The sequence below is a fragment of the Marmota flaviventris genome, chromosome 12 (genome assembly GCF_047511675.1).
Source record: "Marmota flaviventris isolate mMarFla1 chromosome 12, mMarFla1.hap1, whole genome shotgun sequence".
NCBI lineage: Eukaryota > Metazoa > Chordata > Mammalia > Rodentia > Sciuridae > Marmota > Marmota flaviventris.
Window position 1 is genome coordinate 105089791 of NC_092509.1, and position 23811 is coordinate 105113601.

General features: G+C 34.1%; 1 protein-coding gene across 4 annotated transcripts in view; it reads left to right on the plus strand.

Moving 5' to 3' along the window:
* Kifap3 (kinesin associated protein 3) overlaps nucleotides 1-23811 on the plus strand; it is a 143246-nt gene that overhangs the window by 62783 nt on the left and 56652 nt on the right. For all 4 annotated transcript variants that reach the window (XM_027935034.3, XM_071600329.1, XM_071600328.1 and 1 more), the window contains exons 11-12: nucleotides 15888-15988; nucleotides 23025-23133. In XM_027935034.3, the coding sequence (XP_027790835.1) occupies nucleotides 15888-15988; nucleotides 23025-23133 (210 nt within the window). The remainder of the gene's footprint in view (nucleotides 1-15887; nucleotides 15989-23024; nucleotides 23134-23811) is intronic.

A 23811-nucleotide genomic window follows, 5' to 3' on the forward strand; every position in this document is an offset into this window, starting at 1 on the left:
TTCTTCTTTTCAGTGTGTTCTCTTTTTCCTCCCCTGTGTATTTTCAAATAGTCTGTCTTCTAACTCTACTGATTCTTTGTTCTTTTTCATCTATTTTGCTGTCATCACATTTTTTATCTCATTTAGCAAACTTTTCAGCTCAAGGATTTTGGTTGTTTTTTTTTTTATGATCTACTTAAACATCTCAAGTTTCTCCAATAAAACACTGAATTGTTTCTCAATTTTTTTTTAAATTGCCTTGAGTTTTTCAAAATTCTGTTTGAGAGTTCATGAGTAGATAGCTCAGTTTCTGACACCTTATTTTATCCCTTAGGTGAGTACATGGTTCTTTGAAAGCTTTTGAGGCTTGTTGTCATGCAATGGCATCTGCACGTTCAAGTATTAGGTATTCTGGACTTGGTAATCTGTCTTTTTTTTGTTCTTGTCATTCCTGGAATTCTGAGATGTTCTCTGAACCAGTGGTCATGCTATGTTTCACCACTAGATGGCACCATAAGTCCATGTTTTCCATTAGTCCATTATTAGTGTATGGCCATCCTTTCAGCTCTAGGGGAAGCGCAAGCTCAGGTTTATCCCAAATCTAAAGTTGATGCATTGTTCGGGATAAAAAGTGCCTAAAAAGGATAATTCATCCCTTCATGTCTCAGCTTGGGTCCAAGGTGGGCCCAGTTTTATTATTTATGTATTTTGACACAGTTTGTTACGTCTGATAACTTTATGTTATCATCTGAAAGATCTATCATGTCCAGTATTTTTAGCAAATGTGAGTGTAGGCAAATCAAGTTAGACTTAGGAAGCTTGACTTTACTTACATAATTGTTAGAGTCTGTTCAGATTTTTTAGGGTGTTAACTCTTTAAAAAGTAAAGTTTTTTTTCTCATCTAAGAATCAGATTATCAAAAAAAATTCCCTTATAAAAATATTTAAACCATTTGACGTTCATGTGTCTCAAGAGAGCTTCCTTATGTCAGAGTATCCTAGGGCAGGAGATGGCAAGGAAGTTCCTGTCACAGTGTATTCTTATTACCCTGGAGTGTGTACTGATTATGTTTAAAATATAACTTGAAAACCTACATTTTCTTAGTTTTTTGTCTGATGTGCTAGACAGATGTTTTGTTAAAGCTCTGAATCGCTTTGTTCTGGATGTTTCATGAGCTGAAGGTTGATTGACACACTTGGGATTGTTAAGGTTTAGATGCGAGGTGTCCTGTAAAAGCTCACATGTGAGGCAATGAAAGAAGGTTCACAGGAGAAATGAGAGTCTTAACCCAATCAGTGATTTAGTCTCCAGGTAGGGATTAACTGAGTAGGAACTGAAGTGGTAGGTGTGGCTGGAGGAGGTGGGAATTGGGGCATGGCTTTGGGTATGTATGTATTTGTATCTGGCAAATGGAGACCTTGCTCTCCACTCTGATAGCCATGCGAGCTGCTTCCCTCTGACACACTCTTCGGCCTTGGTGTTCAGCCTCACTTTAGCCCTGAGGAATGGCGCTAGCCCTAAATAAACCGTCAGCCCCTAAATAAACCTTTCCTCCTCTACAGTTGTTCTGGTTGGGTCCTTTTAGTTAACAGCAGTGAAGAAGCTGACTAAAACAGGGATAATGTTAGTACAGAAGCAAGCATAAATGCCCAATTGAAATGTGTTCTTTTGAAGGGCCTAGTTCATCATGACATTGGTTCTTATATAAAACTTCAACATCACATAATGGCAGAGGCAGTGTTTTACAGAGTGCTGCATACTTAATAAACTGACACATTTCATTGCTATGCTATTTTCTGACAATTATGAGTTTATTTACACTGGATTTTTTTGTGAACAATATTGATACTCATTTTAAATTGAGTAATGTTGAGTTTTCACATCAACTTTTAAAATATTAACTTGGTTTTCAAAGAAAGTTAAAGTCAAAGAAATAAGACTTTTAAAATACACAAGTCTCATCCTACATATTTGAATATTTACATTAGTTAAAACAAAAATGGAATAGGTACCACCAACCTAATGGTTTAGGGAGATTAAGTAGCTACCTATGAATTACAGGGACTCATTGCTTTCCACAATTTTTCTACTATCTGTAAGTCTTCCCTGTTAGATAACTATATAGGGATTTAGTTGGTTAGAGCTTCAATTTAAAACTTTTGGTTTCAGAACCCCTTTATAGTCTTAAAATTGATTGAAGACCTCAAAGAACTTTTATTTCTGGGTCTTATATTTATGTATATTTTGTTAACAAATATTTTATAAAAAAATAACTTTTCAAAAACAATAGTGAGAAGGGTGGCACCACTTCACACTCTGAAAATCTCTTAAAAATCAGTCAAGCTTATTAGACAACAGCTGGTGTATGTTGTACAACCCCTGGTTAACTCAGTTGTATGCTTAGGAGAGATTGAAAGTTAAAAACAGGAAAATATTTGAAATTAAAAATTAGGAAAATATTGTATCAGTATTGTTCTAAAAATGTTGTGATTTTTGTAGCCCCCATTCCTGGATCCTAGGACCATACTTGGAAAGCCAGTGCATTAGCACATTCCTTTGAAGCTTTTAATGCCTATTAAATTCAAATACTCCTGGTAATAGTATTAACAACTCAACATCCAACTAGAAGACATGTTTGGTTTGGCTAAAGTATACTTTTTAGTTTTATATCTAAAAAATATGTCTAGGCAGGACTAAACCCTCCCATTCCCCCAGGATAACCCTCCTTCTCTTATTTTAGATATTTAGTTATATTACCTGTCTTGCACTGTCAGCATATGAGTGTTAAATGCCGCAGTCTGGCTGGGCACAATCAGGAGCCACTTGTCAAAAGAAACTAACTTTATTTTTAGAACCACACACGCCAAACAAAACAGCCTCTCAGGAAAAACCCTCAGAGCCTCAACTGCCACCACCCGCTTTCCACAAGTCTCTCTCTCCCACACAAGCTTCTCTCCACCTCCCACAATCCTCCTGCTCTTGAGGCCGATTGGCTGGGTCACGTGGGCGGAGCCAAAAAAGTCCCCCAATGAGCAGCTCCGTGGTCTGAAAGGGCAGGGAAACAGCCCAATGAGCATCACCGCAGAGGAGCCAATCAGCTTGATGTTGCTGGGGCCGCTGTGAGCCAATCAGCCAGCAGCTGGAAGTTTGCTGGGGCCCCTTCAGCTGTGGCTCTCAACATCTGTTAATAAGCCACTTGCATCTTGGTGAGAAGCATTTTTCCCAATATTCTGGCACTTTGTGAAAGAGGAGAGGGTGGCGTCAGATGGCAGATCCTGAGCACACAGGGTAGGCATCAATATTAAATTCTGGGAAAATTAATTAATTTTAATGCTGCCCAGCAATCATACTACGTTTTTTTCATCTGGTTATTCTGCTCCTTTCCTAAGTGACAATTTCATTCCTCTACCTTCTCAGCATGTCAAAATAGCTCTGTTCTCACCCTCTTTCTAAGCTCATTACCTTGCCTTCTATATTACTGAGAACATAGAAACAGAGAGCTTCTCCCAAGTTCCTATTGACACAGTGAACTCCTCCTTACCTGCACCTGGAGCTGCGATGTGCCTTCTTTCCCATTATGGTGGATGGTAGATGAAATTGCTCCTCCTGCTCTTGCCCAGGGCCTAGCCAATTTCCTCTCCTGTTTAAGGTTCTCGCTTAGGCAGTTCTTCTTTCTATCCTACATTACTATTTTTCCCTCTCTAAGGAAACTCTCCTATTACCTTGCAAATATGCTATTGTTTCTTTCAGCTTAATGATTATGTGTGCCATTTTTTTAATCTTCCAGCTATCTTATCATTTATTCCCATTTCAACTCTCATCAAAAGAAATCTTCGCTTCCTGTCACCAGCCTCCTTCTCCCCAGTCATAGGAATTCATACCCCTCTCCCACTTCTCTCTCCTAATCTCCCTCTCTCTCCCCCTTCCTGAACTCTCTCCTGTCTTTTTCTCCCCCCACCCCTCATTTTTCTCCACACTTTTGAATCCTCTCACATAAAGATCTGCACCCAGGCCTTCACACATGCCTCATCACACCACTCTGGTTGAGTTCTCATGACCTCCATAATGCTAAAACCAGAGTCAGTTCTCAAGGCTCATATTCCTCAACCTGTGAGCAGCATTTGCTACAGTTCCCTCCTCCTGTCATGTTTTCATATGTTTTCTAGGACACAGTATTTTTATAGTGCTCCTCCTGTCTACTACCCAGTTCTTCCCAGTTTCCTCTTTTGCTTCCATCTCATCTTCCCAATCCATAAGCATTCTTCAGGGCTTTGTCATCTGTTTGTTCTCACTCCCTTGATGACTTTGTCCATTCCATTTAAATACTCTGCCTGTGTTGATGATTCCAAAATGTAAAGATACATAATTCCAGCCTTCTTTCTGATTTCCTAACTCCAAACATTACCACCTTTTGAAGCCTCATTAGCAGATGAGATTTAATAAGTTCTATAATTAAGCTTTTGATCTCTACCTGACCCTAACCCAAATCCACTATTTTCTCAGTCTTTCCCATCTCATTAAATGGTAACTTCATCTTTGTAGTTAACTAGATCAAAATTGGGGTAGTTATCCTTGACTCCTGTCTTTTCCTTCTACCCTACATCTAATCTATCAGGTAATCCAGTCAGCTTTGTATTCAAAATATAACTGCTCCCTGTCTGATACCAGCCATCATCATCTCTTTCCTGACTTAGTAAAGTAGCATGTTAACTGATCTTTGTGCTTCCACTCTTGCCCTTCAGTCTTTTATTAACACAGCAAACAGAGTGATCCTATTAAAATTTAAGCTAAAATTTTCTCCACTCAAAACCCTCAGTGACTTTCCATCTCACTTAATGGAAGAGACAGAGTCCTTACAGTAGACCACAAGGGTTTATATGTCTGCCCTGGCTCCTCACCTCTGTGATTAACATAGTCATCTTCTGGTACTCTTGTTCTTTTTGCTGAGGGCACTCTGGCCTCCTTGCTTTTTATTCCTTGAACTTAACAGGCACTCTTCCTGCCTCAGGATTTTCATACGTCCTGTTCCTTCTGTCTGTGATGTTCTGCCCTAGTTTTTTGCATGGCCTTTTCCCTCACCTGTTCTGACTTTCATCTCTGATTACCCTATTTAAAATTTTAAACCCTGGTTCCTGATGCTCTTCTTTCCCTTTTCCTGTTTTATTTTTCTCCCATAGTATTTGATCACCATATAATATGTATTTACTTAACTATCTTGTTTATTGTCTCTGCACCACCCACTTAGCACCACCACCAGCCATCTGCCTCAGAGACTATAAGCTCTATGGAAATAAAGAGTTGTATCAGTTTTATGCACTTTGTATTCCCAAGGCCCAGAACACTGTAGGCTCTCAGTATTGGTGGGTGGTTAGATGGATGAATGAATGAAAGGAATAAACTTAAAAAGAGCTAAGCTTGAGGCTTCCTTTACCCTTTATTAGCCAGTGGCACTATGCAAATCAATCGATCTTCACTGCCCTTTTGTCCAGTTAGAAAATAAAGGAAAAAAATAGGGCCTGTCTCACATGATTATTCTGAGAATTAAGGAATTAGCATGTATTAGTTTCACAACTAGAAAGTTCCACAAATGTTAATCCATGATAAGAAGGAAGAAAAGGAAGGGAAAGAGGATGCTAATGGTTTCAGAATGACCCGTCAGAAGCACAGAAAGCAGTTTTCGTCACAGTTTTGCATACTTCTAGCCTGGTTATAGAGGTTTATTTTAAACATTAAAATAGCATCTTGATTTCAGAAAAAAAATAAAGTTCCCTTTAGTGAATTGTGTGATTTAGGACAAGAGCCTGCTATTTTTTAAAATTTTTTTATTGGTTATTTTAGTTATATATGCAATAGAATCCATTTTGACATAATAATAAAACCATGAAATGTATCATGTTCTAGTTCAGACCCCAGTACCTCTCCTTTCCTTTTCCCCACCCTGCTCCTTTCCCTCTGTTGATCTTTCTGCCTATTTATTTTTTATTAATTTCTTGTGGGTGTGCTCAGTGGAGAGATTCACTGTGGTACATTCATGTATGTTTACAGGAAAGTTATGTCAGATTCATTCCACTGACTTCCTTTTCCCATCCCCACTCCCTTCCCTTCAATCCCCATTGTCAACTCCACTGAACTTCTATTTTCCCCCAACCCCTTATTGGGGATAGCTTCCACATATCAGTGAAAACATTTGATCTTTGGTTTTCTGGAATTGGTTTATTTCATTGAGATGATAGTTTCCAGATCTATTCATTTACTGGCAAATGTCATAAAGTCATTCTTCTTTATGGCTGAGTGAGGCTGCTATTTTAGTGGCATTCAAAATGTGGTCCATAGACCAATGCTCAGTCTACTGTTACTGTTTTGTAACTGATCTGTAGTGAGTAAGCCCAGAATCTAGTGAAAGTAAGCATTTAGATATCTAGAGCAATTTCACCAAATAAGATTTTGTCTCTTGAATGAAATAATAATAATTTTGGATTTCTAATATTGAACTTTCTTTTATTTAATTTTATTTTAATTATATTCACACAAGTATTAGTCCTTAACCCTTTTTGGGGGAGGAAAATAAACACTGGCCCTCTACCATAAGCAGTATAAGAAGCACTGTTAAGTTACATAATTAATTGGACCATAGATTAGCATACTGTTCTTTGTATTCTCCAGAACTGGAGAACCCAGTATCACAGACACCCTGACTTAGGTTCCTCCTCAGCTTGCTTATAAGTAGTTAGGAGTCTTTCTCTAAAATTTAGGGAATCCAAAGCCAAGCAGAGTGGTGCATGTCTGTAATCCCAAAGATTTAGGAAGCTGAAGCAGGAAGGTAGCAAGTTCAAGGCCAGTCTGGCAACTAAATAAGGTCCTAAGCAATTTAGTGAGATCATATCTCAAAAAATGTAAAGGGTTGGGGATGTGGCTCAGTGATTAAGCAAATCTGGGTTCAATCCCCAGTACCATAAAAAATTTTTTTGAGGAATCCATAGTGCTACCTATAGATTTGGCTAAGCTTTTTTATATTTATAATAATTGTAATAATTGTTAATGAAGATTCATAATAAATATTCATTAAGTTCTGATATTGAGGATTTTCACATATAGCTAATGAACCCATGTACAAGTTAACTCAAAAAGTTAGCTAGCTCAGATGTCTTTTCCTTTAGTTAACCAGAACTATACTTGTCAATGATACAGGTATGGCACAGAATATGACTAATATAAAGGCTATGACATTGAATTCTACTAGAGTAAGGCTTGAATCATAATTTAAACCTTGATACCAATTCTTATCTACGTGAACTTAGGGATTTTAAGTCAGTGTTAATTTACATGGCTGGTATGTATAAAAACTAACTCTTGGGTAATGGCAGAAAAATTGGGATTCCCAGATTCGGTAGCCTGCTTCACAATTTCATATGTAATCATTTCAAAAGGATAGCCAGCTTCACAATTTCATATGTAATCATTTCAAAAGGATACACATATGTAATCCTTTCAAAAGGGTAATGTTAGTGCATTGGAAGACAAATTAGAGTTTCTAAGGTGTTCCAAATCGATATAAATGTGTCTATATTTTGTGAGTAGACCCAAATTGGTTTTGAAGGTAACAGTGGCATCTGATTTATTGTTGTCTAGATTACATTTAGGTAATCTGGGTTTCAGGGCATTTTACAGGGCTGTAGAAAGATTTCATCAGCATGTAGGGAGTCAGTCCAGGTCATGAGTTAAGTGATAAATGTTGGATTTTTTTCCGGCTTAGACAAGTTTGATTTCCTTTATTGTTAGAGATTACTGGAACAGATACTGTTGGACTCTAAACTTTGATCACATAGAAATTAAGGGTTATTTCCTTTGACCATTCTGTCATATGTCCTTAAAAGAAAATTGACAAAGTTAAGTCCTGAACACTTTTGAAATTCTCCCATCAAGTTAAATTCACTTTTTTCTTTATACATTAATATGACTTAATTTTAATTCACCAAGAGTATTATAAAATGAAGAAATAAAACTTGTCTTTATTTTTTGAAAGAGCTATCTTTGTAAATATTTTCAAGTTTTTTTAAAAAAAAAACTGTTTAGATCCGGTCAGAATCATGTTTTCCAAGTAGAACATGCTTTCCATTTTTTTTTTTTTTTCTGAAACGAGGTTACTTTTGTGATGGTGTCTTTAAGAAATGTAAGAGTAGATTTTTTTTAAATAACTTGGTTTGGCCTGGTTATTACCAAACTGTTATGGAATTTCACACATCTGTTTCGGAAAATAGCTTCTCATAGACTACTGCACTGTTTCTCAATTTTAATAGGCCTCATTTATCCTATAAATAAACGCTACATTTTCTTACCTGATCAAGTGAGCAAACAATAAGGGTCAGATGTGGCAAACACTTTAACAAAAAGCATATGTCCCGCCGTCAGGGTGAGGTGGAGTCATATCAAGATTTCTTGAAGTTATTAATGGTAGTAAAATTTATGCTTCCTCCTGTTTTCCCAATTAAATCAAGAAGCCTTTTTTCTTAAGATTCTTCTGTCACCAGCTGGTTCCAATATTGTGTGTGTGAATATTGCCTGGGGTGTCTCCATTTTTAGATGGTAAAATTTGACCAAAGCACATTACGTCCATGGTGTGGACCTATAAGCTAGAAAGCAGTCATTCATTGTTAAGGGTTTTATTTTGGTCCTTATCATTTGTACCACAAATCTGCTTACTTTGTAGAGTTTATTACAAATAAGTTGTTGTACTATCCTCTGGATGTAATCAAAGAATTTCATAGACAAGGTAATAAAGTAATTGAAGACATATTGAAAAATAAGCTGCGTAGTTAAAAGCACAGTTGTACACTTTAAAAAGAATGAAAATCCATCAGAAGTGTTGACTATTAGAGTACTCATTTTGTGAACAGTTGTTACTGTAGAGAGCTGTTTAGCTTAATAGTAGATTTACAATTTGTTTCTTATTCTGTTAAATGATTGGGCACAAAAATCATTTATCCCAAAATTATTGTTATGTTACTTGTTTATGTTACTAATCATCGTAACTTAAAGATCCTGTCATTTTTCCCACTTTTGTGTAAAAGCTGTTGGTTTTTATCTGTTCATCTCAAATCTTTATTAGACTTGCTGTTGACAATAAAACAAGACCATCCGGTATAGTTGAAATCTTGAAAACTGTTTTGTCCAAATTGCAGTGTAAACTAAAGCTGTCTGATTGTACTGATTTTGTATTTGCAGCATATGCCATGATAAATTTGGTTTCGTTATGTAGAAACATGACTTGGGAATGTTCTGAAATACATTCAGTATTTTTTTAGTATTTTGATATACAGAGTATTTATGATCAAATAATTGTTGCAACTGTCTTTTAAGCAGTGGTTTTAGCCTGTGGCATTTTCATTGTACTGTATTCATAGGACTTTAAGAGCTTTAATACCACAGTAAATCTAAAGACGTGTGATTTTTGAAGCATGTTGTGTTCATGTAGGTTTCCAGCAATATATCACCTTAACGCTGCTCTGTTCTAACATAGGTGTGCTTATATTCCCACGTCTCTTATCTTTGCATGGAGCCCTTGTGACTTCAAAGGGAGTGTTCTACTTTGAACAAAGACATGGGGTGTAGAAGGGAATAAGAATCTGGCTAATAATGTGGCCCATAACTTGTGTTCTCACTCTGTTTTCACAAAGTGTTGGGCTGGGTCTGCTTCAGAAGCGGAAATTTGGCTTTGAGTTCTGGTGCTCAAAACTCATATTTCTGCTTGACTGAACTGTGAATGGAAAATCTCAAGTGTCTTACAAAATTAGTAGGTGAATGGTGTTTTTACTAATCACTTTGGAGATGAAAAAACTGAAGACATTTTAAAATTCAAAACCAATCAGCATGTATTTTGCCCTTTAATTGGCAGAAAATCGATCATGAGAATAGCCCAGAGAGCTGGGTGTTTTTTCCCTCCTTTAGCTGCTCCAGCTGAACTACAGCTGTAAATTTCTTTTAAAAAAAAAAAAAAAAAAGGCAATTTTTTTCTTATAAACTCTTGAATGTACTTTATAAGTGCAATAATTCCCACAAAATCAGTTACTGAAGTTAATGACCAGTTTGTTAAGGCATTAACTGCCCTCAGCTGGGAATGACCAATTTTGGAGTGAATGGCTGCACAAATGCTAAGATAATTCGGTAACACTTTCAAATAATGATCCAGCTAATTAATGGTGAATTCCTGTGGAAAGCCTATGGAAGCACTTATGACCTCTGCATTTAATAGCCAGTGAGTTCATCGTGATTCATGTTTATTACCATAAATACCAAAGGAATCATAATGACAAGGACATTTTTTTCCACCCTGCCCTTATTACTTGAACAGATTTGACTAATCTACCTTCAGTCATTAGGAACCTAGTTCTCAAAATAGTCAGTCTTTTCCCTGCTCTGTTCAAAATTCACAGAGCCTTTGGTACCATGCCAGCATACCGATTGTTGGCCTCCTGTTTTTACTTGGGATGCCATTAGGGAATAATTGATGTCTATAAGTCTTAAAGGAGCCTTTTTGAAATGCCTGCGATTTGTAGGATGTGGAGGAATCGTAGCTGGTTAGCTAGAGTTTATAGCTTCTACTCATGAATTCTTATGAGAAAATCAGACCCTCCAGCCCCCATTTGGGTATGTAATTTTTTTGAGGTTTATGTTTTTAAGTATTCAGATATCCTTTTTCTTTCAGTGAATGAAGAAGACTATTTATTAGCTTATAATAAAGGATAAGCTCTTAATTTTACTTGGACCATGTAATCTCTCTAAAGGCTGTTTATTGCTGTGTGATCTGCAGATTAGCCCTTAAGTAATAATAATAAATATTGGCTGCCAAAAGCCTTTACTTTCTGTGTTCAACAGGCTTAAATCGATGAATGCAGGTTATTTTCCCAGACATCTTCCCACTCCACATACTCATTTTTGTCCTAAATTGCTTTGTTCTTATAGCTGTCAGCTATCTATTACATGCTATATAGTTAAAAGGCTGCATTTTTTTCAAGGAATTATCATTTATATAATAATTTATGGCATAATGAATAAGAAACCTGTGGTTTATAAACTACTGTCTTCACTCATATATTGCAGTTCCTTAGTGGAGAAAAGAAATGTGTAATCTATAACAGTGGGTTATGAAATAGAAACAGCAAGTTAATATAGGTAACAGAAACAATTGTGAAATATTTACATATTTTTAATATATATTTTTAGTTGCCGATGGACCTTTTATATATTTATTTATATGTGGTGCTGAGAATTGAACCCAGTGTCTCACACATGCTAGGGAAGCGTTCTACCACTGAGCTGCAACCCTAGCCCTATATACATATTTTTTTGGAATGAAAAGGCAGATGCCAGTTTGTATCTTTTTTTTTTTCATTCACTAAGTAAATACAAAAAGGGGAAAATTAATTTTGTAGGTATTTGTTAATCAGTAAACTCTAGAAGACGCATTAGCAACTTGGGTTAGATAAACCTCTGAATACTACAATATCATAGTCCCTTAGATCTATCATCACCTCCTTCTCTATACTTTCCTCAAGAAAAAAACCTTTTTTGGTGCAGCACTAGTTGTATTTGAGTTTCTTTCATTCAGTTGTGCTTAGCCCAAAATTGAGAAAAAATACCTCTGTTCATCAAGATTTTTATTTGCTTGGGATATGCTGTTTAAAGGTAAATGAAACAGGGTAGGTAGTTGTGAGTTCTGTCTTCAGTGTTCTTAGACTTCTGTGTCCTTTCATCTACTTGGACATTACTACCCATTACTACCATGACCATTGTCCACTCTAGGAGTGAAATTAAGTTCCAGTATAGATAAGGAAGATTGAAAAGAGAAGGAGAGATTCATAATGTTATGTGGAGGGCAACAAGGGAGCTTATTTCTTTTCTCAATTTTTTTGTTCATTAAGAAATTTATGAGAATGAGAAAAAGACAATGATTCCTTACTAGTTATAAGTCACTGAGTGGAGCCTCAAGTGTAAAATGATTCTCCAAGGACTTACTTTAGAAATAGCAGAGCTTTAACCAATCAAGAATAAAAAAATAAATAAACAAATTAAAGGAAAACCAGTAGTGTAGAGGAAGGAGAATAGGAGGAGGGAAGAAGAGAGGACAAGTGGGTGCTGGCCACTAGGGACTGAAATGAAGTAAATGAATTTCCATGCATGTATGATTTTGTCATAATGAACCCAACTACTATGTATAACTATAATGCACTAATAAAAGAAAAATATTTTTAAAAGAAATTGCAGAGTTTTGTAGGAAAATAACTAGGTAGAAAAATGGTCAGTCATAGGCTTGGAGTGTACCTTAGAATTCTGTCTAGCTCATCTCAGAAACTTTAGTTTCCTCTCAACCTACTTTACTTCTACCTATAATTTTAGTATAGAAAAACAAAGCAGCATACATATTAGGAACAATGATAGTACTGCTCCCTAGGTGAAACATAAAAATGTTATTGTTGACATAATGATAATAAGAAAGCATGTTTATTGAATTGGTTAGTATGTGTCAGACTTTTTGCTAATTGCCTTACCAATTAGCAATCCTTGCATAACAACCTTTCGAGTTAGATAAATTGTTGTCCCATTTTTAAAAAATATTTTTATTTGTAGATGGACACATACCTGTATTTTGTTTATTTAGTTTTCTTATGTGGTGCTAGGGATCGAACCCAGTGCCTCAGGTGTGCTAGGCAAGCGTTCTACCACTGAGCCACAACACCAGCCCTGTTATTCAATTTTTACAGATGAAGAAACTAAAGCACAGAATTTAAATAATGTTGACAATGACAGATAGCTGTTGAGGGGCAGAGCCACAAATTTAACCCAAATAGTCCACCTCTAGAGCAATTTGTCCCTGTCAGGAACTTCCTTCATCCTTTCAAACCTTCTGTATCTAGACACAGGTTCCCTGAGAAATATCTGATTTCATGTCTGCATTTCATTTCCTCTCTTTTCCTCGACTACCAGTCTTCTCACTCTCTTCCACAGAATTCCAGATCCATTGGGTCCTACAGTGTCTTCTAGGGGTATCTATTTCCTGTACTGTATCCTTAGGAATGATGATGATAACATTTATTTGGCATTATTGATTTCACTCTTTCTGCTATCTCCTGGAAGCCTTATTGGAAAGTACATACTACATGAGCTTTAGTCAGACCTCTGTCTGAATCCCAGGTTCACAGCTTGTTTTCTTTTGAAAGAGTCATAACTTGAATGAATGTCATTGCCTTATCTCTAAATCAGAGAATACCTACCTCTTCCATTGTATGCTGAGCATGCAACAGCAATAATGCCATTGTTTGTTTAATCCTTTCTCTTCCCCTATCTCTCAAAAAAATTTTGATGTTACAAGTATTATCCATACCTTGTGTCCTTAACCTCCTGTTGCCTTCATTTCTTTAGTTTTCAGCAAACTTTCTTTTTAGGAGAAGATTATAATCAACTGGGTACATGTTCAGAGTTATTATTGTTGCAGTTGTTGTTTAATAGAGGATCATAGATGGTGAAGAATTAGGAAAGTAAGGGAGAACTTGCTAGGAGGTTTAACCTTTGACTGTGAGTGTGAAAGGAAAAGGAGAAAGAGAAAGCACACAATAAGCACAGAATTAGGACTGGCTATAGAATGAATTATACTATTTTTTGCAAGTAGACATTTAGATTTACTGTGTAAAAGTAATATAAATTGTTGTTATGTCCAAGAACTGTTTCTTACACGTTATTTATCAACTTGACACATGTCTCTTAAAAGAGAGTCTTCATTTTCTCTTGCCTTACATGAAGGACATTGCTTTTTTAAAATTTTTTATTGGCACCAGCAACAGACATAGCCTCCTGGAGCATAGTTACTTCTTATTTCTTAAATAGTTCCACAGGGAATTTTAAAGTTTGATGGTTTGGTTGGATGTTAAAGAATCTTAAAATATATATATATGTGTGTGTGTGTATAAATATAAATATATATTTAGCTGTAGATGGATACAATATCTTTATTTATTATGTGGTGCTGAGGATTGAACCCAGTGCCACGTGAGTGCAAGGTCAGCACTCCACCACTGAGCTATTATAGCTCAGCCCCTCAAAGAATCTTTATTATTGGTTATTGATTTCTCTTTGTTTCCTTTACCGTTTCATTACTTGGAATCCTACTTTTCAATGAACCCATTACATAAAATATCTTCAGAAAATATTTTGTAAAAAATTAAGTAGGACTAGAACTTACAGATGAATAAAAGATAGAAAATCATTGAAATGTCAGGAAGAGAGACTGACCTTCAGAATATAAGTCTGCTTGAAGACCCCATTTAAAAATACTTTATCATACCTTAATCTGGAAGAGGCTAAATTTTGTGAAATGCAAACCAGAACCCAAGGGATGTCTGCCTCCTTAGGAGCAAAGTTGGACCATTTTCATTATTTATCTGCATATTCATGAAAATCTGTGTAAATATATTTTCCTCTGGTAAGCGTACTTTATAGGTCTAAAATAATTGTAAACGAAGGCCTTCAAAAGTGTAAAAATGTAATTTTAAAAAATATATATTTATTGTTTTTAGTTGTAGTTGGACACAATAACTATTTTATTTATTTTTATGTGGTGCTGAGGATCGACCCCAGGGCCTTGCAAATGTGAGGCAAGCGCTCTACCGCTGAGCCACAACCCAGCCCCTAAAAATGTAATTTATTAAAATCTAACATTGCGGGACACAGTGGTGCACCCCTGTAATCCTGGTGACCTGACAACTAAAGCAAGAGAATTCCAAATTCAAGCTAGCATCAGTAACTTGGTGAGATCCTGTCTGAAAAAATAAAATAAAATGAGATAGGGATATAGCTCAGTGGTAAAACACTGCTGGGTTCAATCTCAGTACAAAAAAAAAACAAAAAACAAAAAACCCTAACATTAGAATCTATGAATCTTTTATTTAGCTAGGCTCTAAAGAATAAAACATTAGGGTCAGTAACACCAACTTTGTCTCTGCTTTTATATAATTTGGAGGAATTTTACACTTTTTATGTTATAATCCCTTTCAAATAAAATTCTCACCCCCTAAATAGTAAATATACTACATTTTCTATAGCCATTGACTTCCTTGTCTTCACCTTAAAATTTTAAATATTACTTTCTCCTCTCATATTGTTAGATTTTAACTTTACATCTGTGCAAGTTCTCTACTACTGAGCTATATCCCCAACACAGAGCGGTCTTCCCTTAGAAGTCCTGAGACATTCCTTAGATTCTACTTAGATTAAATTTTTAGCATTTTATAGTCCTACATTTAATTTTTCATTATTACAAATACTATTCTACTTCTTTCTTCATTTGGATAATTTTTCTAATTTCTGATTCATAGTAATTATATGCATGTTTTTGTTTACTGTTTCTCACATGTCATCACTGTCAAGGAATTGTATGTATCCCATATTGTGATAAGGCAGTAAAGGTGGGGAGGCCAATAACCCATTCTGCTTTATACTGGGCTACTAAAAAAGAAATTTTTCGGGTTGTGGTTAGTGTTTTTTCTAAAAACATACCTTGTAAAATAGAAATTCTGTCTTGAAACTTAGTGACATCTCACAGATAAATGAGTGCTTCAAACTTTAGATTTAAAATAGGAAGTTCAAAATATTTTTAAGATTAAGATTATATAAGGGGCTGAGTTTGTGGCTCAGTGGTAAAGCACTCACCTAAAACGTGTGAGGCACTGGGTTTGATCCTCAGCACCACATAAAAATAAATAAATAAAATAAAGGTATTGTGTCCATCTAAAACTAAAAATTAAAAAAAGATTAAGGATTTTATTCAGTAGTTTAATTGTTTTTATACACTGAGTATGCATAGAATGTGTGTATATACATATATATCTTACTGTTCTATGATTGTTTTTAATTCTAGGCAATGAAAACTACAAACAAATAGCAATGTGTGTGCTTTATCACATAAGCATGGATGACCGCTTTAAGTCAATGTTTGCATACACTGACTGTATACCACAGGTAAGTAGCTTAACATTTTAAGAAAAACATTGAAGAAATATATTTTTTTTACTTTCTTCTCTTGATTTGTTAGATTTCCTTTTACCTAAAAAATTATAATTATTGTTATTAATAAATTACATGTTATAGAATACTTAAAAAGTACAGAACTGGGGCTAAAAATGTAGCTCTGCAGTAGAGCTCTTTCCTAGCATGCACAAAGCTCTGGGTTCAATTCCTATTGTTGCCAAAAAAAGTACAGAACTATATAAAAATGAAAATAACTTTTTGTTTTTTCAAATCCCAGAGATAGCTATTTAACATTTTGCTACATTGTTTTCTACATACTTAAAAATAATAATATTGAAGGATTATATATAGTATATATAATTTTCATGTATTGCTTTATTTACTTAATAAGTAGACTCTCACGACATTGAACAACCTTCAAAAAATTATTTCTGATAGTTGTATAATATTCTGCTTAATGACTGTAATTTAAATATTGCTAAATTATGTTTAGATTTTTTTCAGATTTGTCACAAAACATAAATAAGCAAATGAAAATAATAGGGAAAAAATATCATAGTCATAGTTTATCTACATCTCTGAATTTTTCTTTAAAGTTCCCAAAAGTATAACAACTGTGTTCAAGAAAAAAACACTTGTGTCCTTGATACATTTTGACCAAATTACTTTCTAAGAAGGCATAAATATATGTTTCCAAAGCATTTCACTTTTAACAACAATGGTTATTATTATTTCTGTATGGTGTTTAATATTTCTATTTACTTGCATTTCCATTTACTTGCATTTCCATGAATATCGGGGAAGTTGAACATTTTCATTTGTTTATTATCCCATATTCATTTATAAATAATTCAATTTTCCACTGGCATGTTAATATTTTATAATTGATAAATAAGATCAATATGTATATAACTATTTTAACTGCCATGTTATAAATATATCCCAAGTTTGCCACTTGCTTTTTAACTTTGTTTATAGTTGATAGTTTTAAATACTTTGCATTCTCTAATAGAAAAATATTTTATCAGAACTCTTTTATTTTAGAGCAGTGTTCTCAAAAAAGATCTTTCCAGGGTTGAGGACTAGCTCAGTGGCAGAGCGCTTGCCTAGCATGTGTCAGGCACTAGATTCAATCCTTAGCACCACTTCAAAAAATAAACAAAATGTGCTGTCCATCTACAACTACAAAACAATTAAAAAAAAAAAAAAGTTCTTTCCAGTAACTCAGTTGCTTAATATATTTCATATGTTAGGTCTATTTGACATGAAGGAGTTCAGTGATTTTTTTTAACACAGACTATGTTGTAAGGTTAGAGATTTTGTTTATATGTGTGATTGTACTCTTAGGGAATTTATCACGGAGTCACTATAGTGCAATTAATCATTAGTAAACCAAGCTCTACTACTTTGAATATCTAATGATTGGAATACTGGTTGGGCTGCTTTTTAATATTATAATTTTAAAAAAAATAGTTTTCTAAAATAAAAAAGCCAAAATTGCAAGATATGTGTATGATAAAAATAACACACTCTTAAAAAAAGAATGATTAAGTCAGCCTTACTGAAGTAATTCCTCTTAATACTCCTACCAAATAATTCTTTGTCATCCTAATATGAATTATTAAATGTATGTTGCGCTCTCCTTTCATTTATTCTAAGTGACCATTCTTTATTCCAAATTAAAGAAGTAGTATTAAAATTGAATTTGCTATTACATGTGGTTAAAAAACTGTTGAACTTTCAAAGATAACTTCTTAGCCTTTCATATTGGGGGATAAACTAATTCCGACTATTTACAGGAAATAGACATCCTTCAAAGATATACAGCATTATCTTATCTAACAAGGCAGGACTTCTTGTAGAGATAACGTGTGCCAGACTATAGCCAATGCAAAGTATAATCACACTCTTTGTCAAACAACTTTTCAATAAAAGAGTAGCCATGTCAAAGGGAGATTACAGGTGATTTACTATGGTCTCACTCCATGTGTTGTAAAGGTTCAAAGGGTGTTCCTTTTTCCATCTCATTTAGTGTCAGAACTTCATTGACTACAGGATATGAATTGGAAAGCAGCCAAAAAAGAGTAATATTCTTGCAGAGATTGACCATTTTAAACAGATTTAGATTTTAAAGAGAATATTAAATAAAATACAAATAAGTGAAAACCAGGAAGGAATAGAAAACTTATGACATTGAATTTTGAGTTTAGAGTTATCCTACTGTTCTAGAATGTATAATCTCAATATAAGCTATAAAATTTTATTTTAAATGAATGAATCAAAAATAAGAGCCTGTTTGGATTATCTTGTTCTGACTGCAGTTTAAAACTTTGTATATACAAAGTTCTCCCATGATTTTTCAAGAACAATATTCCTGTGTGTTTTCGTGCCAGTTTTCTAACAACAAACAATTCAACCATGGAGTTTTCAGAACATTTGTGATCTACATTTCATGAATAAAATTTTCCAAAATTTATTCTGAGTTCAAAAACTTTAGTTGTTTTTTTTCCCTTGTTTTTGTTTTGTTTCTTAACTTCAACTCTTACAGGAATCATGAGTTTATGTGTACCAAATTACATTGTAAACATCCTGAAGCTTTTAAATATAAGGCAGTATTTTGAGAAAGCCAAATGATATTCTAGGATATATTTGTTCCTAAAGTGTCATCCAACCAATAAACTGTTCTTCACGGTGCCCAATTTTGACCTATTTAGGGAAAGGTTGACATGTATGTTGCTACCCAGTGCCAAGTTCAAAGAATAATATAAAACATATCAGAATTTAAATTAAATTTTCAAGTTTCCTTCAGGAATTAAAAAAAATTTTTCAGAGGTAATGTTTATAATACTTATAAGGCAAACTTACTTGTAACAGCAACTAATTAACCTGTTTATTAAACAAAGTCATATCAAGGTTGTAATGTCTGAGAATTAATGTAGTATTTTATTCTCTTTGAATTATGCACATTAATTTTTGTTTAGTAGAGGTCTTCAATTGTTGCACATGAATTTTTCAAAGAGAACCCTAAAATAACTTTGCAAGTAGAGAAGCAATGGCTTGGTAGTGGTCATATTCATTTAAATAACAAAGGAGAATGTGAAGTATGTATTCTTTAATTACATCATATTATGTAGGCATATGTATGTGATGTATGTGAGTGTGTATATATGTACATACATAGAGTTTATAAAATCCCTAGATTTATTTATCTATACATGTAAAGGGGTTTATAAACTGTAAATCACTGTACAAAAGTAGATATTTACAGTAAAATGTCAAGTCTTTCTCATCATTTTCAACTCATTCACAGTCCAATTTAAATACTACCTTTCTTATGTGTGTTTTATTGGATAAACCTATAATTAGATTAGAATTCACTTTTAGGAAATAATTTTAACATCCAGAGTAGGTAATTATACATACAACATGACTCATAATCTCTTCCAATATTATATTGCTTTGTTTTCTTTGTACTTTATTGCTTTTAATTATACCATGGATTCTAATTTTCTTACAGTATTTGTTACTGTTTTGCAATATTTGGGCCTAGGTCAAATACATGATCTTAATAGTCTCAGTGGGTAGATTGTTTCAGGTAAGCATACTTGGGATAACCAGGAGTTAATGGTTGTATTCTAATAATAGTTAAAAGTGCACATTAACAGTTCATTGTTATTTAGACCTCTGAGATGTATGTTTTGTTTAAATAGGTGCAAATGCCATCCAGATGTTTATAAAAGTATTTATTGGTAATACAATGGCCAATCAAAGTACATGGTTAGGTAGTGATGTCATGGTGTTATTTAATATGTTATCCCAGAACAGTGTGCAAGAGTCTTCATGGTTATCCACATGTTTTCCACCACCGTTGTCCTATCCGGCCCCTCTTTGATCTACATGCTTCTTTTTAGCTGAATGCTGGTAAACGTCCTTTCTGACAGCCCCCTTTGCTCTTGCCTGCCATTATCTGCTGAAGTTCAGAAACCAGAGCATCACTTCAAACAGGAGAGTTAGGGAGTAGCCAGTCAGAAGAGATTCCTGAGGCATGCAAAGTTCTGGCATAATCATTCAAAGATGTTTGGGTAGGCGAGTGGGGGTGGTAGGAGGTGTATGTGAATGCAGAGAGCTGTGGGGGTTGGCCTCTGGTCACTGGTAAATAAGTGAAGTCAGGTGCCAGAGAGTCTAGACACGGTGATTTCAGTCGTGGGTCTTTGGTATCTGATACTCAATATGGGACTTTTCTGATTGAACACCATTGCCTCCTCCTTGCAAAGGCTGAAGCCCTTTTAGTGCTTTCCTGTTAAATTAGTAAAAGATGACGACGTACATAGTTAAAATAGAACAAATCTAGTTTTAATATTTCCTAGTTGTCAGCAATTACACTTACTTTTGAAGTACCAGGGATAGCAGTCATATTAAAGACAATGATACACTTGATGCCCTTGGAATTTGAACTAAACTGTTTTTAAATTTGAATGCTTTAATTATAAGTGAAGTGTTTCTCTTATTATGAGAAACTAATTCTATACTGTGACACACACTTCATTCATATTTAATTCTAACTCTCAATTTTGAGGCTAGGCATTGGGTAAGATTTTAAACCATGCATTATTTTTTAAATCTATTTCTACAAGAGATATAACATGGAAATTACTTTAAAAAAAATCTTGCCTTCTAAATAAATCACCTATACATTCATTTTCAAGGGCAATTGTCATACTGCAAAAGGAAATAAATTTTGTAAGTAATAAATACTTTGCCTTCTTAAAACTGCTTTGGCATAACATGTTTTCATTATAAAAAGTTTTTCAGTATTAGTAAAAGTTTGGAAGAAATCGTAAGTCTTGAAAAACAGTTTGGAAAACATACTAATTGTATTAGAGGAGTAGCACACATTTTTACTAATTTGTAATTTAATTTTTATTGGCAATTTCATTTGTATTTTAACTTTTATTAGCTGATAGGTAGCAAAATTCATTACATATATATCTAGTAAATTATGATTATTTTATTTTTGCCATAGAATCTTTTTACTCTATGGTTTTGTGAAGTGGTAATGGTTCCTTGCTCAGAGGTTCCATTAGTGGCAACATTTGTAACTAAAGAACTATCTTTCGGGAGAGGGCATGACACATACCAAGCATTCAGCTCTGTACTGTTTCATAGTTTTGAGCATACAGATTAGTAAATATTTTAGTAGATTTATATTTAGAAATTGGAATGGTGTTGTGTTTCTAATTTTGGTTTCCAATTGTTCATTGCCAGCACATAGAAATATGGTTGATTTTGTATGTTGACCTTGTATTCTTTTTGAAACTTAAGAGTTTATATGAAACTAACAAAGACAGCAATCAAAACAAAATTTAATAGAATGTGATCTAAAATAAATTATTTGTTATTCACTTACTACATATAAGGCACTATGTAGGATTGATAAAGGCATATTGTTCTAAAAAGGTATTTCCTTGAGATAAACATGAGTATTTTTAGAGTACAAATCTTAAAAATAACTTCCATATGTTGTTAGCAATTTGGAATTAGACAAAATATCTTCACATAATATGCACTGTTAATTGATTGTTTTCCAATCACAGATGACTAGCTTCTCCAAAACACAGAATGATATTGTTCATGTTTCCTTATTATAGCAGCTGTCACTGATCTTGACAAATTTAAACTATAGCCAGCTGGCATAGGTTGCCCACCTATTCCTTCTTAATTTATTTCACTGTTGCTTCTCACACATTCCTCTCTTACCATTAAATATAGTTATGTTCTCATTTTATATCACATCCATGCTATTCAATCTAGCTTGCAGCTTCAGTTATCAATCATATCTAACAGTTTCTAACATTATATCTCCAGTCCAGACATTTCTTCCAAATTTAGGCCTGTATTTATAATTTCCTACTGAATATTCTGCCCTAGACTGTTAACAAGCAGCTTAGACTCCACATATCTAAAGCCAAAAGTATTATCTTTCCTTTAAGGTTTTCCCTACCTTAGTTTCCCTTTTTTTGGTAGATGTTAGCACCGCCATTCATGTTATTTTTCAGGTTAGAATCCTGGGAGTCATCCTGACTCCTCTTCTCCCTTTAACCCAACATCTTCTCAGTTAGTAAATCCCATTTTTATTCTGTCTGCCATATAGATCTCTAATCAATCCTCATAACTCTGTACCCATGGCCCTACCTTGTCCAGGCAGCCACCATTTCACCTGGATTTTTCCTCTAGATTTCTAGGTAATTTCCCACATTTTCTTGCCCTGATCAGTCTTATTTTTGACACTAGTCAGATTTTCTTGCAACACAAGTCTTAACCTGACACCTTCCTATTTAGAAGCCTTTAATAGGTTCCAATTAACCTTAGGATGAATTCCCAAATCCTTAACAAGTACTTCAAGACCTTACATGATCTGGCTTTTACCTTCCTATTTCTCAGCTGTTTCTCTTTCTCCAATCTTGCTCACTTTCTTTTGGTCCTTCAGAAGAATTGTGTTCTTTTGTAGGTGGTGGGAGGCAGGAAAATCAAAAGTCAGTAGAGGAAAGGAATCAGGGAGAGGGAGGAAGGGAGGGGGAATTGTTGGGGAATGATATTGGCCAAATTATATTATTGTATTGTGTGCATGTATGAATATGTAGCAGCAAATTTCATCATTATATATAACATAATGCCCCAATGAAAAAGTGTGGAAAGAAAAAAGAAAGAATTGTGCTTTCTTTCATTGTGACATTTACATAAACTATTTTCTTTATTTGGTATGCTCAATTTCCCAATAATATTTAATTCCTTACATGCAGAGATTTTTATCTAATATTTATTTTATATTCGCCTGGAAGTTTATATTTAATGTTAAGTATCTGGTAGTTGATTACTTATTCAGTATTGAAGAGTAAAAGCTTGCCAGTTTTGTGTTTTAACATAGATTATATTACTTTCAAAGTACAATCTAAGATAACACAACGTAAGATATTGCTTCTGAGTTTGGACTTTATTTGAATAAAGTGTTCCCTCTGCTTTTTGCTAGTTAATGAAGATGCTCTTTGAATGTTCAGATGAACGAATTGACTTGGAACTCATTTCTTTTTGCATTAATCTTGCTGCTAACAAGAGGAATGTACAGCTTATCTGTGAAGGTTAGTGACTTTGAGCTTCATAGGTAACTTCTGTAACATCTGCTAATTGGCATATTATGGGAAATAGGATAAAAGGAACTAAGAATTATAATAGATATGTAAATCCTATTTTTCAGTAAGGTTTTTCCTTATAGCTCTAGTTCTTAAGCATCAAATAGAATATTCTGTCATGAGCAGAAACACCCATCAGTAACATTTTCTAAATTAAGGTCAGCACTGATTGAAATTTGATTTTTTTTAAACATTTTTAGGTGAAATGAAACTTTTTATTTGCAAAATATTCAATTACAACAAAAGGGGATAAAATACATTTGTATTAGGTTATATTTCTACAGTGTCTTGGTAAAGTGTCTTGTCATACATTATAATGTTTTAGAGAATACTCAATAGTTTTTCTTATTTGAAAAGTTGTAGGTGCTCGTTATAAAAATGTACAAGTGAGCAAATAGGAAAAATTTAATCTTTACTCTTACCATTCAAAGATAAATGTTAGATTTTAGTAAAATACTAATGTGTATTTTCAAATAAAAATGTGATTCTCTAAATATTATTTTTAAATGAATATCTTGAATATCATTTAATATGGTTAAAATTTTTATAAAACATAATTGTTAGTAGATGCAAAATAGTTCATTAGAGGATTTTGCCAGGGTTTATTCTAGTTCAGATGTTTGGTTT